Raw genomic sequence first — 14,936 nt, 5'->3', positions numbered from 1 at the left:
TTATGCCTGCTATGTTAGTTACACACCCCGTCCCGTCCACTGATCCTAGCATTTCGCTACACTCGCATTAACATCTCCTAGCATTTCGCTACACTAGCAATAACAACATCTAATCATGTGTACGTGACCAAGAAAATTTGATCAGCAGTCCTATTCGGAGTGAGATGCTTTACGGATATGAACCCTGGCCTGACCACAGAAACAGAAAGACACGTTTCAAATAAGGCTTAATAGAGGCTGTCGTATCAAAGAATCACCAGTATCCAGGCAGCGTTAGGCTACTGTCAGAGATGAGAGACTACACATGGATTTGAATGAAGAACCATGCAGCTGTGCTACATGAGGGCGATAGTTATCAAAGTAGTCTCTAGACAACTGTCATGTCTTGAATTAACCCCACTCGAGAAGACCCAAAATACAAACAGTTGTAACTCACAAACAGACACAGCAATGACTCCCCTAATATAATTTCATAGCGTCTAGTTCTCTCCCCCGGTAGTGTAGGCGCGTACCTGAGTCGTATTCGGGGTCTAGAGGTGGCACGTCCTCCGTGCTGGAGAAATCGAGCGTGGCTCCAGCTATATCGACCAACTCATCATCGCTAGCCGGGTTGTGAAGGCTTTCATAGGTCTCGTTGCAAAACCCGGCGTTGTCCATTCTAGCGCCTATAAATGGAGTAAAAAAATGTTTCGATTATACGTTTCTTTCAATTAACATCTCCATAAGTATTAACTTAAAGTTGCATATACCTCGGTCGTTATTCGATGTGTATTTTCTATATAAATTCTTCCAATATCGAAACATTGCCTTGAAAAACAATGATAATCTCGCTACAACTGTTCTCCCGGCTGGACTAATGTCTAGTTCACCAGACAAGAGAACGAAGTTAAATACGGTTTGACATATCGTAGGCTACTTCCCCTTTACACAAATGTAGTTGTCGGGACGTATTTAGCAATTGCAACCCAATGCCCTATATATCGCTATAGAGAAGTCAAAACATTTTGCTCAATCAATAGATTTCTTGATATCCTATGCTGAAGACAAACACTGGTGGGTCCTAAAAAAATGCAAACGATAACAAAACACAACGAGATAATCGATTATCCACACACTCTCTCCACTTTTCTAACGAATAACAACGTCCCTTCCCTGAAACTGGTAACATATGTTACACGTTTACCTTATAACGGAGTAGGCTAAACTTCACAGGAGACCAACATCTATCTATCTATACGTAGCTTCTCACACTTCTGGCTGCTGTTACCTTGTAACTGCTGATGTACCAACATTCGTGAATGAGTCAGTAAGCAAGTTACAATGTAACTCTAGACACATGATCAACTGATAAGCGGATACAGTAAGCTAAGTGCTGTTGCTACATTTGTAACATTGTCTGCAACAGCTGATTATTGTTACACCGTTTAGGCTAGTGTTAATATTGTATGGTAATCCCCCCAGATCCGATCGGGTTATAATTATGGTCAATTCTAGGTAAGTCTATTTTACTAAATTGACATTCCCTACACGAAATACAATCACAGCAATACCTTTGTATGTGTGCGCTTAGCCAAGTTGTGACAACGATTGATTAATTATTTCTGTTGACAGTAGACAAATTGACTACATTTCCTGGTCTGCGTTCAGTACGTTTTTGCGTTCGCTTTTGTAGCACTAAACAATCGTTTGAAAAACTGGGAGTGGTTGGGGAACGCTGTCAGCTGCTGGCTGGTCAGCATGGCCACTGCAGTGTTAAACACGTCACTCGTCGCTCCAAGACACCGCGTCACACCCACCAAACGGGACAAACCGTACATCAAAAGTTCAATAATGTACAATCACGTTTTGGTGGAACGTGTCGAGTACAACCCGTTCCGCAACGTAGCAAACGTTCATGCGAACTTGAAGTCGTTTGTTTCTTTTGTAATTGTTTGAAGTGGTTGGTTTCTTTGTAATCCTACGTCTACGGAAAACGACGCTTCATTTCTTACAAGTTAAGATTCAAAACATATGCAGAATGTTCAGAGCTTGCCATAAACCTTTGTCATCTTCTTTGGAATAGAAGTTGTTCCCGTTGGTTGTTTGTATGTCTTTTGTTCAGACAGCTCAGGTCATAGCCTAGAGCACACCGTTTTTAAATGTAACAAAACGTTTTGTAACTGAAAATAAACGTTTCGGACATGTTCAGCTAAATCCCTCCCCGTTTCATTCTGTTTGGTTTCTAATGAACATGACACCGACTGATGTTGACGTGACAGTTTCAAGCTACCAGCTGAAGAAACCCTGTTAGTGGCACAGAGTAGGTTATCGGTGATCCCCAGGTCCGCTAAAAGGATCAACTTTCAACTTATCTGTTCTTCTGACCTACCCCGTTTACAACAAATATGCAACATGCAACTGTTGGCAAAGCACATTTATCATACTGAATACCCCCCCCCCTCAATATCCTATTCTACTGTATTGAATATGAACTCACCGAATATAATAACATGATAACTTTTCTATAAGGGAACTAAAATACTGTACTTACAATAAGTTCTGTGCAGTTGCCTACCAACACAACTGTTGATTCCCGTTCTTACTGCACGTGAGCGCGAAATAGGGACACCTTGTGGGGATTTTAGGCCTCTTCTTCCGTAGTCGAGTTGGTGCCTTCTTCTTTGTAGTCTCTCCCTCTTTGTTTTTCTTTCCCTCCCTCCTGAGTTAGGTCAGACCACTTCCTTTCCACAACCCCCTCATAGCAGACCGATGTTTATACGTGTTTCATTAAGGCTTGTATGATAGATGTCAGGTTCATCATGTCTGTGTCCGTGGAAGTATAATCAGCTGTTTCTCCCTCCCGTTACCCTCCCGTTAACCTCCCCCACCCACATTTAGGAAAACTAAAATATTTTTCTGCCTTGCAGGGTCAAACTAGTCCCTTCTTTCATTTGTCTTTTCCCTTCTTTCTTCACCTCTTTCTCTAGTCAGGCAGAAACGGGTCAAATGTTGGAAGGTACTCCCTGCTACACTAATAGTGATTCCATAGCTGTGGGAAGTAGAGGTGTTGAATTAAAACAAATATTAATACAAAATACTTCCCTCGCAAAAAAGTAGTGCACTAGGCCTTTACTAGTCCTGTATTAGCTGACACCACTAGTTGAAGGTATACTCGGGTACTCTTTTATGGGCATTGCGTATTCTTACTTCTTAATCCCTACGATGCATTATCAAAATAGTGTAGTGGGAGGTATAGACCGAATCAATTAATAAGGCTGATGGAACAGATCAGAATGTTTAAAAATGTTGATCAACTGTTATTTCTTCACATTCTAGGCGCAGCAATGTGAACACGGTGGAAGGTCCAACGCACAAATGTTCCAGAATGCATTTTTACGGGAAAATACCATTCTAAAATGCACACGGCAGCGGTTTCATGAACAGAGATGTTAATATCCATTCGAAATGTTGACAGAGGCGAGGATCTAAAGATGATACAACTATCATAGGTTACATCCCTGTTAGTGAGCATTTCTCCTTTGCCAAGATAATCCATCCACCTGACAGGAGTGGCATATCAAGAAGCTGATTAAACAGCATGATTATTATTACACAGGTGCACCTTGTGCTGGGGACAAGAAAAGGCCACTAAATGGTGCAATTTTGTGACAACACAATGCCACAGCTGTCTCAAGTTTTGAGGGAGTGTGCAATTGGCATGCTGCCTCCAGGAATGTCCACCACAGCTGTTGCCAGATGATAATGATTTTCCCATCTCAGGGAAGATCATCTGTGTGCTCGTCTTCCTCACCAGGGTCTTGACCTGAATGCAGTTCGGCGTAGTAACCGACTTCAATGGGCAAATGCTCACCTTTGATGGCCACTGAAACGCTGGAGAAGTGTGCTCTTCACGGATGAATCCCAGTTTCAACTGTACCCGGACAGATGGCAGACAGCGTGTATGGCGTTGTGTGGACGAGCAGTTTACTGATGTCAACTTGGTGAACAGAGTGCCCCATGGTGGGGTTATTGTATGGGCAAGCAAAAGTTACAGACAACAATCACAATTTAATTGTAATGATGGCAATTTGAACGCAGAGATGGAAAGGCCCATTGGCCTATCCTGAGGCCCATTGGCCTATCCTGAGGCCCATTGGCCTATCCTGAGGCCCATTGGCCTATCCTGAGGCCCATTGTTGTGCCATTCATCCGCTGCCGTCACCTCATGTTTCAGCATGATAATGCATGGCCCCATGTCGCAAGGGTCTGTACATAGTACCCGGAAGCTAAAAATTCCCCAATTCTTCCATGGCCTGCATACCATACATGTTACCCATTAAGCATGGTTGGGATGCTCCAGTTCACAACAATATCCAGCAACTTCGCACAGCCATTTGAAGAGGAGTGGGACAACGTTCCACATACAGTGGGGCAAAAAAGTATTTAGTCAGCCACCAATTGTGCAAGTTCTCCCACTTAAAAATATGAGAGAGGCCTGTAATTTTCATCATAGTTACACTTCAACTATGACAGACAAAATGAGGGGGAAAAAAATCCAGAAAATCACATTGTAGGATTTTTAATGAATTTATTTGCAAATTATGGTGGAAAATAAGTATAACCATACTTTTGGTAATGTAGTGTATTTTTTTTCTTCTATATTTTACAAGGCAAGTCAGTTAAGAACAAATCCTTATTTTCAATGACGGCCTAGGAACAGTGGGTTAACTGCCTGTTCAGGGGCAGAACGACAGATTTTGTACCTTGTCAGCTCGGGGATTCGAACTTCCAACCTTTACTAGTCCAACGCTCTAACCACTAGGCTACCCTGCCGCCCCAAGTGTATGTAACCAACAGATGCATATCTGTCTGTGAAATCCATAGATTAGGGCCTCATGAATTTATTTCAATTGACTGATTTCCTTATATGAACTGTAACTCAGTCAAATCTTTGACATTTTTGCATGTTGTGGTAATATTTTTGTTCAGTGTATTACACACACACACACACACACACACACACACACACACACACACACACACACACACACACACACACACACACACACACACACAGTCTCTCTCGCTATTCTTAATTTCCGCTCTGTTTACCTAACTATTAGTTACGCTAAATGACAATATAAATCACAACAACTCATGAACACACACACACACGACTCGGAACACACGGTAGTTGAAATAGTATTATTAATTATGGTACTCGTCTCACATGTTTTTTTACAAAAAGATTTTTTGCAATAAATCAAATAAAAATAACATAGAAAACAAAATACACAGCCGTATAATTCTAGATTCAGGAGTAAATCCTAACCTGACTAAGTGAATTTTCAATTTAACTGTACGTTTTGATTGGTCCCAACCCTATAATTGCGAGATTTTATAATACAACGATAAACAGTACAGTAGGCTGTAATACATGTCAATATACACAGGCCTCGTCCCAAACGGGACACTTTTCCCTACATAGTGCACTACTTTTGACCAGGGCCCGTAGTGTTCAATGTAGGGAAGAGGGCCCCGTTTGGGACACATACAGTAAAACCCAACACAGCATGGATGTTCTGTGTCACTTTCAACAAAACAAGTATACATATTCCTTTGGCATTGAAATTAAAACAGCAATCTACAGTAAGTATGGTCAGCTCTTCTTAAGCGGTAATATTTTCATCAACGGAGCAGCGTTGTCTTGTTTGTGTGTCCTCATGCATGCTTTGGTCAAACGGCCAATAAGACACTTAAAAAAAATAAAAATGGTCACAATTGTATTTGGATGAACTTTGCCATATGACATATACTGTAGATGACATACCGTTGACATTAGTTGACATACAGATGACATTAGTTGACATAAGGATGACATTAGTTGACATAAGGATGACATTAGTTGACATTAGTTGACATACAGATGACATACAGATGACATACAGATGACATACAGATTACATACAGATGACATTAGTTGACATACAGATGACATTAGTTGACATACAGATGACATTAGTTGACATTAGTTGACATACAGATGACATACAGATGACATTAGTTGACATACAGATGACATTAGTTGACATACAGATGACATTAGTTGACATAAGGATGACATTAGTTGACATACAGATGACATTAGTTGACATAAGGATGACATTAGTTGACATACAGATGACATTAGTTGACATACAGATGACATTAGTTGACATACAGATGACATTAGTTGACATTAGTTGACATACAGATGACATACAGATGACATTAGTTGACATAAGGATGACATTAGTTGACATACAGATGACATTAGTTGACATTAGTTGACATACAGATGACATACAGATGACATTAGTTGACATACAGATGACATTAGTTGACATACAGATGACATTAGTTGACATAAGGATGACATTAGTTGACATACAGATGACATTAGTTGACATAAGGATGACATTAGTTGACATACAGTTGATATTAGTTGACATTAGTTGACATAAGGATGACATTAGTTGACATTAGTTGACATACAGATGACATACAGATGGCATTAGTTGACATATGGATGAACTTCTCAGGACATATTTACACCACAAGGATGGATTCCAGTTATACCAAATGGATATCACAACATGTAATAATAAACAACAACAACGAATGCATGAATATACACTCTTAAGACGTGGTGTGGTAGTGTTAAAACGCCGGGATGAAGTTTCCCCTAGGTACAGGTCTAGGATCAGCTTCCCGTCACCAAATCATCACCTTAACCATTAGTGGGGAAAATAGAACACTGACACAGGATCAGCTTCTAGGGGAAACTTTACTCTACACCAATATACATCCTCCAAGACGTGGTGGTGTGGTGGTAGTGTAGGGGAAGTGTCGAACCCCAGGGTGTAAGATGTGATGTAGGTATCTGGATCATACAGTTGAAGTTGGAAGTTTACATACACTTAGGTTGGAGTCATTAAAACTCGTTTTTCAACCACTCCACAAATTTCTTGTTAACAAACTATAGTTTTGGCAAGTCGGTTAGGACATCTACTTTGTGCATGACACAAGGCATATTTCCAACAATTGTTAACAGAAAGATTATTTCACTTATAATTCACTGTATCACAATTCCAGTGGGCCAGAAGTTTACATACACTAAGTTGACTGTGCCTTTAAACAGCTTGGAAAATTCCAGAAAATGGCTTTAAAAGTTTCTGATAGGCTAATTGACATAATTTGAGTCAATTGGAGGTGTACCTGTGGATGTATTTCAAGGCCTACCTTCAAACTCAGTGCCTCTTTGCTTGACATCATGGGAAAATCAAAAGAAATCAGCCAAGACCTCAGAAAGAAAATTGTAGACCTCCACAAGTCTGGTTCATCCTTGGGAGCAATTTCCAAACACCTGAAGGTACCACGTTCATCTGTACAAACAATAGTACACAAGTATAAACACCATGGGACCACACAGCCGTCATACCGCTCAGGAAGGAGACGCGTTCTGTCTCCTAGAGATGAACGTTCTTTGGTGAAAAAAGTGCAAATCAATCCCAGAACAACAGCAAATGACCTTGTGAAGATGCTTGAGGAAATAGGTACAAAAGTATCTATATCCACAGTAAAACGAGTCCTATATCGACATAACCTGAAAGGCCGTCAGCAAGCAAGAAGCCACTGCTCCAAAACCGCCATAAAAATGTCAGACTACGGATTTCAACTGCACATGGGGACAAAGATCATACTTTTTGGAGAAATGTCCTCTGGTCTGATGAAACAAAAATAGAACTGTTTGGCCATAATGACCATCGTTATGTTTGGAGGAAATAGGGGGAGGCTTGCAAGCCGAAGAACACCATCCCAACCTTGAAGCACGGGGGTGGCAGCATCATGTTGTGGGGGTGCTTTGCTGCAGGAGGGACTGGTGCACTTCACAAAATAGATGGCATCATGAGGCTGAAAAATTATGTGGATATATTCAAGCAACATCTCAAGAAGTTAAAGCTTGGTCGCAAATGGGTCTTCCAAATGGACAATGACCCCAAGCATACTTCCAAAGTTGTGGCAAAATGGCTAAAGGACAACAAAGTCAAGGTATTGGAGTGGCCATCACAAAGCCCTGACCTCAATCCAATAGAAAATTTGTGGGCAGAACTGAAAAAGCGTGTGCGAGCAAGGAGACCTACAAACCTGACTCAGTTACACCAGCTCTGTCAGGAGGAATGGGCCAAAATTCACCCAACTTATTTTGGGAAGCTTGTGGAAGGCTACCCAAAACATTTGACCCAAGTTAAACAATTTAAAGGCAATGCTATCAAATACTAATTGAGTGTATGTAATCTTCTGACCCACTGGGAATGTGATGAAAGAAATAAAAGCTTAAAGAAATCATTCTCTCTACTATTATTCTGACATTTCACCTTCTAAAAACAAAAGTGGTGATCCTAACTGACCTAAGACAGAGTTTTTACTATGATTAAATGTCAGGAATTGTGAAAAAACTGAGTTTAAATGTATTTGGCTAAGGTGTATGTAAACTTCCGACTTCAACTATATGTCATCGGGATCTCAACATTCACACTTGTAAACTACTGAGTATGTAGTGAATAATGTGTTGTCCATGGATGCTAAGTAGTATGGTAGAGATAATATTGGGACATAATGGATTATGAGTGGATATTGTAAACTACTGAGTATGTAGTGAATAATGTGTTGTCCATGGATGCTAAGTAGTATGGTAGAGATAATATTGGGACATAATGGATTATGAGTGGAGAGAAAGAAGGAGCTTTTCTCTCTTTTTCTGCAACAGATTATTTGATTATGTTCAACAGTTTAACGGAAAAATAGTCTTCTAGCACCCCAGAGTCTCCCTGTCGTCTACAGAGAAGTTATAAATAAATAAATACTTTCTCCAGGCCTCTTCAGGAACACACGCTCACTAAACAACAACAACGTCCATCACCACGTAGTGTGTGTGTGATTGTGAGGATCACGTCGGTAAGTTAATGATCCCCAATGTAACACCAAAGGGTAGGTGTGTGTTTTTAATTCACCAATACTACCAAGTGAAGACTTAAAACACTCTCAATACGTTTTGAGTGTCAAGAAAAATGGACTGAAGTGTTTTTTGAAAAGTTGGGCAGCACTTTTTTTTTAGGACGTACTGGGGTTGTTCAGTGGTACCCATATCCCCATCCTGTAGGGTCTCAGTGTGTAGGATGGCTGTCTCCCCATAGTGCCTATACCCCAGGCCCATCTCCAACCCCAAGCCCAGGCTCTCCCATAACCCACTAACCTTCTCTTCTTCCTGGCCTTTCAGTAAAGCCCATGCCCCAGGCCTATCCTCCCATGTCCCATCCCTAACCAGTCCAACAAGGTTCTCCTCTATTTCTAGACCAACCACCCAAGCCAAGACTGAGGCTCTTCCCATGTCAATGTGATAGTGCCCATAGCCCATGGACAGCCCTAACCCCAGCTTTAAGGTTTCCTGGTTGGTTTAATAATGTCCATAGCCCATGGACAGCCCTAACCCCAGCTTTAAGGTTTCCTGGTTGGTTTAATAATGTCCATAGCCCATGGACAGCCCTAACCCCAGCTTTAAGGTTTCCTGGTTGGTTTAACAGTGTCCATAGCCCATGGACAGCCCTAACCCCAGCTTTAAGGTTTCCCGGTTGGTTTAATAGTGTCCATATCCCATGGACAGCCCTAACCCCAGCTTTAAGGTTTCCTGGTTGGTTTAACAGTGTCCATAGCCCATGGACAGCCCTAACCCCAGCTTTAAGGTTTCCTGGTTAGTTTAACAGTGTCCATAGCCCATTGACAGCCCTAACCCCAGCTTGAAGGTTTCCTGGTTGGTTTAACAGTGTCCATAGCCCATGGACAGCCCTAACCCCCGCTTTAAGGTTTCCTGGTTGGTTTAACAGTGTCCATAGCCAATGGACAGCCCTAACCCCAGCTTTAAGGTTTCCTGGTTGGTTTAATAGTGTCCATAGCCCATGGACAGCCCTAACCCTAACCCCAACCCCAGACTCTCCCTCAGCCCCCTTAACTGCTCCTCTCCCAGTCTGATCTTCTCCTCCAGCTGTCTCTGTTCCACCAGTAATGCTGCCTTCATCTTCACGTAGTGGCTGTAGTCACGGTGCTGTGGATTGATAGAGTTGAATTGATTGACACATCAATAATAACACTGGTATAGTAATCGTATGATAATATATGCCATTTAGCAGACACTTTTACTCAAAGCAACTACCAGTAGTGAGTGTATATGTTTTTTTGTATGAATTGGCTCCAGCGGGAATCAAACCCACAAACGTCATGTTCTACCAACTGAGCCACATCTGTAATGAAAGTAGAATAGTGAAATAATGTGCTAGGTACCTGTTCTGGGGAGAGGCATCGTCCCAGGACCCTTCCTACAGCCTGCTCTCTGTGGTCAACGTGTTCCTTCAGGTCCTGAGCTTCAGACAGCTGGACCTGTAGCTGTCGCTTCTTCTCTAGGAGGAGGAGCTGGGAGGGAGGGGGGTGGAGGGAGGGGTGGAGAGGAGAGGGGGGGTGGAGGGAGAGGGAGGGGTGGAGAGGAGAGGGAGGGGGGTGGAGGGAGAGGGAGGGGTGGAGAGGGAGGGGTGGAGAGGGAGAGGGAAGGGGGGTTGGAGGGAGGGGTGGAGAGGAGAGGGAGGGGGGTGGAGGGAGGGGTGGAGAGGAGAGGGAGGGGGGTGGAGGGGGGTGGAGAGGAGGAGAGGAGAGGAGAGGGAGGGGAGTGAGGGAGAGGGAGAGGGAGGGGTGGAGAGGAGGGAGGGAGGGAGGGAGGGGTGGAGAGGGAGGGAGGGGGGGTGGAGGGAGGGGTGGAGAGGAGAGGGGGGGGTGGAGAGGGAGGGGTGGAGAGGAGAGGGAAGGGGGGTGGAGGGAGGGGTGGAGAAGAGAGGGAGGGGGGGTGGAGAGGGAGGGGTGGAGAGGAGAGGGAAGGGGGGGGTGGAGAGGAGAGAGGGAAGGGGGGTGGAGGGAGGGGTGGAGAGGAGAGGGAAGGGGGGTGGAGAGGAGAGGGAAGGGGGGTGGAGGGAGGGAAGTGGAGAGGAGAGGGAAGGGGGGTGGAGGGAGGGGGGGGGGGTGGAGGGAGGGGTGGAGAGGAGGGAAGGAGGGTGGAGGGAGGGGGGGAGGGAGGGGTGGAGGGGAGAGGAGGGGAGGGGGAGGAGAGGGGGACAGGGGAGGGGGGGGAGGAGAGGGGGACAGGGAGGGGTGGAGGGAGAGGGAGGGAGGGGTGGAGGGAGAGGGAGGAGGGAGGAGGAGAGCGAGGGGTGGAGAGGGATGGGTGGAGGGAGAGGAAGAGGGAGAGCGAGGGGTGGAGAGGGATGGGTGGAGGGAGAGGAAGAGGGAGAGCGAGGGGTGGAGAGGGAGGAAGGAGAAGGGGGGGATGGAGGGAGGAGTTTGTTTTAATGTTGTCCTTTTCTTCATTCATTCATTCAGTCTCTGTCTGTCTGTCTCTCACCCTCTCGTGGTGTCCAGTCTCAGCGTCCAGGTTGGCCAGGGAGCTCTCCACCCTCAGTAGCCGACCAGAGAGAGACAGCAGCAGACTGACAACCTTATCCAGGTCCCCGATAAACATCCTGAACTTATCCACCTCGTTGGGTTTACAGACCACTACAACCAAGCTCTCAACCTAGAGGGGAGAAGACCTGGTTTAACTGTAGGGGTGGTGTATGTATGCGGGTGCATATGTATGTAGAGTACCCGTCAAAAGTTTGGAAATGCCTACCCATTCACTTTTTTTAATCTCTACATTGTAGAATAATAGTGAAGAAATCAAAACTATGAAATAACACATATGGAATCATGTAGTAACCAAAAAGTGTTAAACAAATCAATATATATTTTATATTTGAGATTCTTCAAAGTAGCCACCCTTTGCCTTGATGACAGCTTTGCACACTCTTGGCTTTCTCTCAACCAGCTTCATGAGGTAGTCACCTGGAATGCATTTCAATTAACAGGTGTGCATTGTTAAAAGTTAATTTGTGGAATTTCTTTGAGCAAATCGGTTGTGTTGTTACAAGGTAGGGGTGATATACAGAAGATAGCCCTATTTGGTAAAAAAACAAGTCCATATTATGGCAAGAACAGTTCAAAATAAGCAAAGAGAAACGACAGTCGATCATTACTTTAAGAAATGAAGGTCAGTCAATCCGGAAAATTTCAAGAACTTTCTTCAAGGGCAGTCGCAAAAACCATGAAGCGCTATGATGAAACTGGCTCTCATGAGGACTGCCACAGGAAAGGAAAACCCAGAGTTACCTCTGCTGCAGAGGATATGTTCATTAGAGTTACCAGCCTCAGAAATTGCAGCCCAAATAAATCCTTCACAGAGTTCAAGTAACAGACACATCTCAACATCAACTGTTCAGAGAAGGATGTGTGAATCAGGCCTTCATGGTCAAATTGATGCAAAGAAACCACTACTAAAGGACACCAATAATAAGAAGAGACTTGCTTGGGCCAAGAAACACGAGCAATTGACTTTATACCCGTGGAAATCTGTCTTTTTCTCTGAGATTTTTGGTTCCAGCCGCTGTGTCTTTGTGAGACAGTAGGTGAACGGATGATCTCTGCATGTGTGGTTCCCACCTTGAAGCATGGAGGAGGAGGTGTAATGGTGTGGGGGCTGGTGACACTGTCTGTGATTTATTTAGAATTTGAGGCACACTTAACCAGCATGGCTACCATAGCATTCTGCAGCGATACGCCATGCCATCTGGTTTGGGCTTAGTGGGACTATCATTTGTTTTTCAACAGGACAATGACTCAAAACACACTTCCAGGCTGTGTAAGGGCAATTTGACCAAGGAGAGTGATGGAGTGCTGCATCAGAAGACCTGGCCTGGCCTCCACAATCACCTGACCTAAACCCAATTGAGATGGTTAGGGATGAGTTGGACTGCAGAGTGAAGGAAAAGCAGCCAACAAATGCTCAGCATATGTGGGAACTCCTTCAAGACTGTTGGAAAAGCATTCCACATGAAGCTGGTTGAGAGAATGCCAAGAGTATGCAAAGCTGTCATCAAGGCAAAGGGTGGCTACTTTGAAGAATCTAAAATACTACGTGAGTCCATGTGTTATTTCATAGTTTTGATGTCTTCACTATTATTCTACAATGTAGAACATAGTAAAAGTAAAGAAAAATCCTTGAATGAGTAGGTGTGTCAAAACTTGTGTGTGTGTGTGTACTGTACATACCTCTTCTCCCAGCTGTGTGTTAGCCCGTATATCTTCCTGTAGACCTCTCTGTGCTTCTCTCAGAACTCCTAGCTTCTTACGGAGACTTTCCATCAACTGTTTCTGTATAGTGAGAGGAGGAGGAGACAGGGGGATGAGGAGACAGGGGGAGCAGAGGGAGGAGGGAGACAGGGGGATGAGGAGACAGGGGAGACAGAGGGAGGAGGAGACAGGGGAGGGGAGACAGGGGGAGACAGGGAGAGACAGGGGGAGACAGGGAGAGACAGGGGGAGGAGGAGACAGGGGGAGGGGAGACAGGGAGGGGGAGACAGGGAGGGGGAGACAGGGGGAGGGGAGAGACAGGGAGGGGGAGACAGGGGATGGGAGACAGGGGAGGGGAGACAGGGAGGAGGAGACAGGGGGAGACAGGGGAGGGGAGACAGGGGGGACAGAGAGAGGGAGACAGGGAGAGGGGACAGAGAGAGGGAGACAGGGAGAGGGGGAGACAGGCAGGGAGACAGGGAGGGGGAGACAGGGAGAGGGAGGCAGGGAGACAGGGAGGGGGAGACATGGAGAGGGGGAGACAGGGAGAGGGGGGAGACAGGGAGACAGGATCAACATACCATCTCTCTTCCTCTCACTCAACATTAGTGATTTAGTAAGTGGGATCAATTACATCGAAATGACATCGACAATCGCAGCAGTACTCAAATCAATTTACATTTTCAAACATCCTAACTTGTAAGACAGCTCGTCATCATCGCCGTGTGTGTGCTAGTGAGTACCTTCATACGTGTATTTACATGGTTTATTACCTTATAAGACAGTTGGTCATCGTGGTCAGTATCTCTGGCATCTGAGCAGTAGTCTTTCATCTGAGTGAGGAGCTGAGCCTTGGCTGCTGAGGTAGAATAATAGGACGAACAACTGGAGCTGGTACCAGAATGCCTGGGGTGGGGAGGAGAGGAGGGAGAGGAGGAGGGAGAGGAGGAGAGAGGCAGAGGAGGAGAGGAGGAGAGGAGGGAGAGGAGGAGAGGAGGGAGAGGAGGAGGGAGAAGGGGAGAGAGGCAGAGGAGGAGAGGAGGAGAGAGAGGCAGAGGAGGAGGGAGAAGGGGAGAGAGGCAGAGGAGGAGAGGAGATGGCGTGATGGGGGGGTAGAGGAGATGGAGTGATGGGGAGGGGGAGATGGAGTGATGGGGAGGGGCAGAGGAGGAGAGGAGATGGAGTGATGGGGGAGTGATGGGGGAGGAGATGGCGTGATGGGGGGGTAGAGGAGATGGAGTGATGGGGGAGGGGGAGATGGAGTGATGGGGAGGGGCAGAGGAGGAGAGAGATGGAGTGATGGGGGAGGGGAGGAGATGGAGTGATGGGGGAGGAGGGGAGGAGATGGAGGATGGGGGAGGAGGGGAGGAGATGGAGTGATGGGGAGGGGGAGAGGAGATGGGGTGATGGGGGGAGGAGATGGAGTGATGGGGGAGGAGGGGAGGAGATGGAGTGATGGGGGAGAGGAGATGGAGTGATGGGGAGGAGATGGAGTGATGGGGGGGGGGAGGAGATGGAGTGATGGGGGGGGAGGAGATGGAGTGATGGGGGAGGAGGGAGTGATGGGGAGGAGGGGAGGAGATGGAGTGATGGGGGAGGGGGGTGATGGATTGATGGGGAGAGGAGATGGAGTGATGGGGGAGGGGGAGAGGAGATGGAGTGATGGGAGGGAGGAGATGCAGTGATGGGGGAGGAGATGGAGTGATGGGGGT

The 14,936-nt window shown here is 45.5% G+C and overlaps 2 protein-coding genes across 5 annotated transcripts in view; both read right to left on the bottom strand.

Annotated features, from left to right (window-relative positions):
• LOC115123802 (H(+)/Cl(-) exchange transporter 5-like) overlaps positions 1-1,647 on the bottom strand; it is a 31,729-nt gene extending 30,082 nt beyond the window's left edge. Inside the window, exons 1-2 of one of the 4 annotated variants that reach the window (XM_065025256.1) lie at positions 1,551-1,647; positions 513-665 (exon numbers count right to left, since the gene is read on the bottom strand). In XM_065025256.1, coding sequence (XP_064881328.1) covers positions 513-657 — 145 coding nt within the window. In that variant the 5' untranslated portion in view covers positions 658-665; positions 1,551-1,647. Of the gene's footprint in view, positions 1-512; positions 666-749; positions 1,103-1,183; positions 1,360-1,550 lie in introns of those variants that run through there. The other 3 variants (XM_065025254.1, XM_065025255.1, XM_065025253.1) reach the window with 3 other exon arrangements.
• A 3,345-nt stretch (positions 1,648-4,992) lies between these two features.
• LOC115123834 (protein Shroom4-like) overlaps positions 4,993-14,936 on the bottom strand; it is a 55,572-nt gene continuing 45,628 nt past the window's right edge. The window contains exons 9-13 of the mRNA XM_065025252.1: positions 13,998-14,130; positions 13,204-13,305; positions 11,462-11,632; positions 10,357-10,485; positions 4,993-10,120 (exon numbers count right to left, since the gene is read on the bottom strand). Of these exons, the coding sequence (XP_064881324.1) occupies positions 9,956-10,120; positions 10,357-10,485; positions 11,462-11,632; positions 13,204-13,305; positions 13,998-14,130 (700 nt within the window). The 3' untranslated portion in view covers positions 4,993-9,955. The remainder of the gene's footprint in view (positions 10,121-10,356; positions 10,486-11,461; positions 11,633-13,203; positions 13,306-13,997; positions 14,131-14,936) is intronic.

The sequence above is a fragment of the Oncorhynchus nerka genome, linkage group LG12 (genome assembly GCF_034236695.1).
Source record: "Oncorhynchus nerka isolate Pitt River linkage group LG12, Oner_Uvic_2.0, whole genome shotgun sequence".
Lineage (NCBI taxonomy): Eukaryota > Metazoa > Chordata > Actinopteri > Salmoniformes > Salmonidae > Oncorhynchus > Oncorhynchus nerka.
The sequence above is the reverse complement of the archived record's forward strand: the minus strand, read 5'-3'. Positions and strand labels throughout refer to the sequence as shown.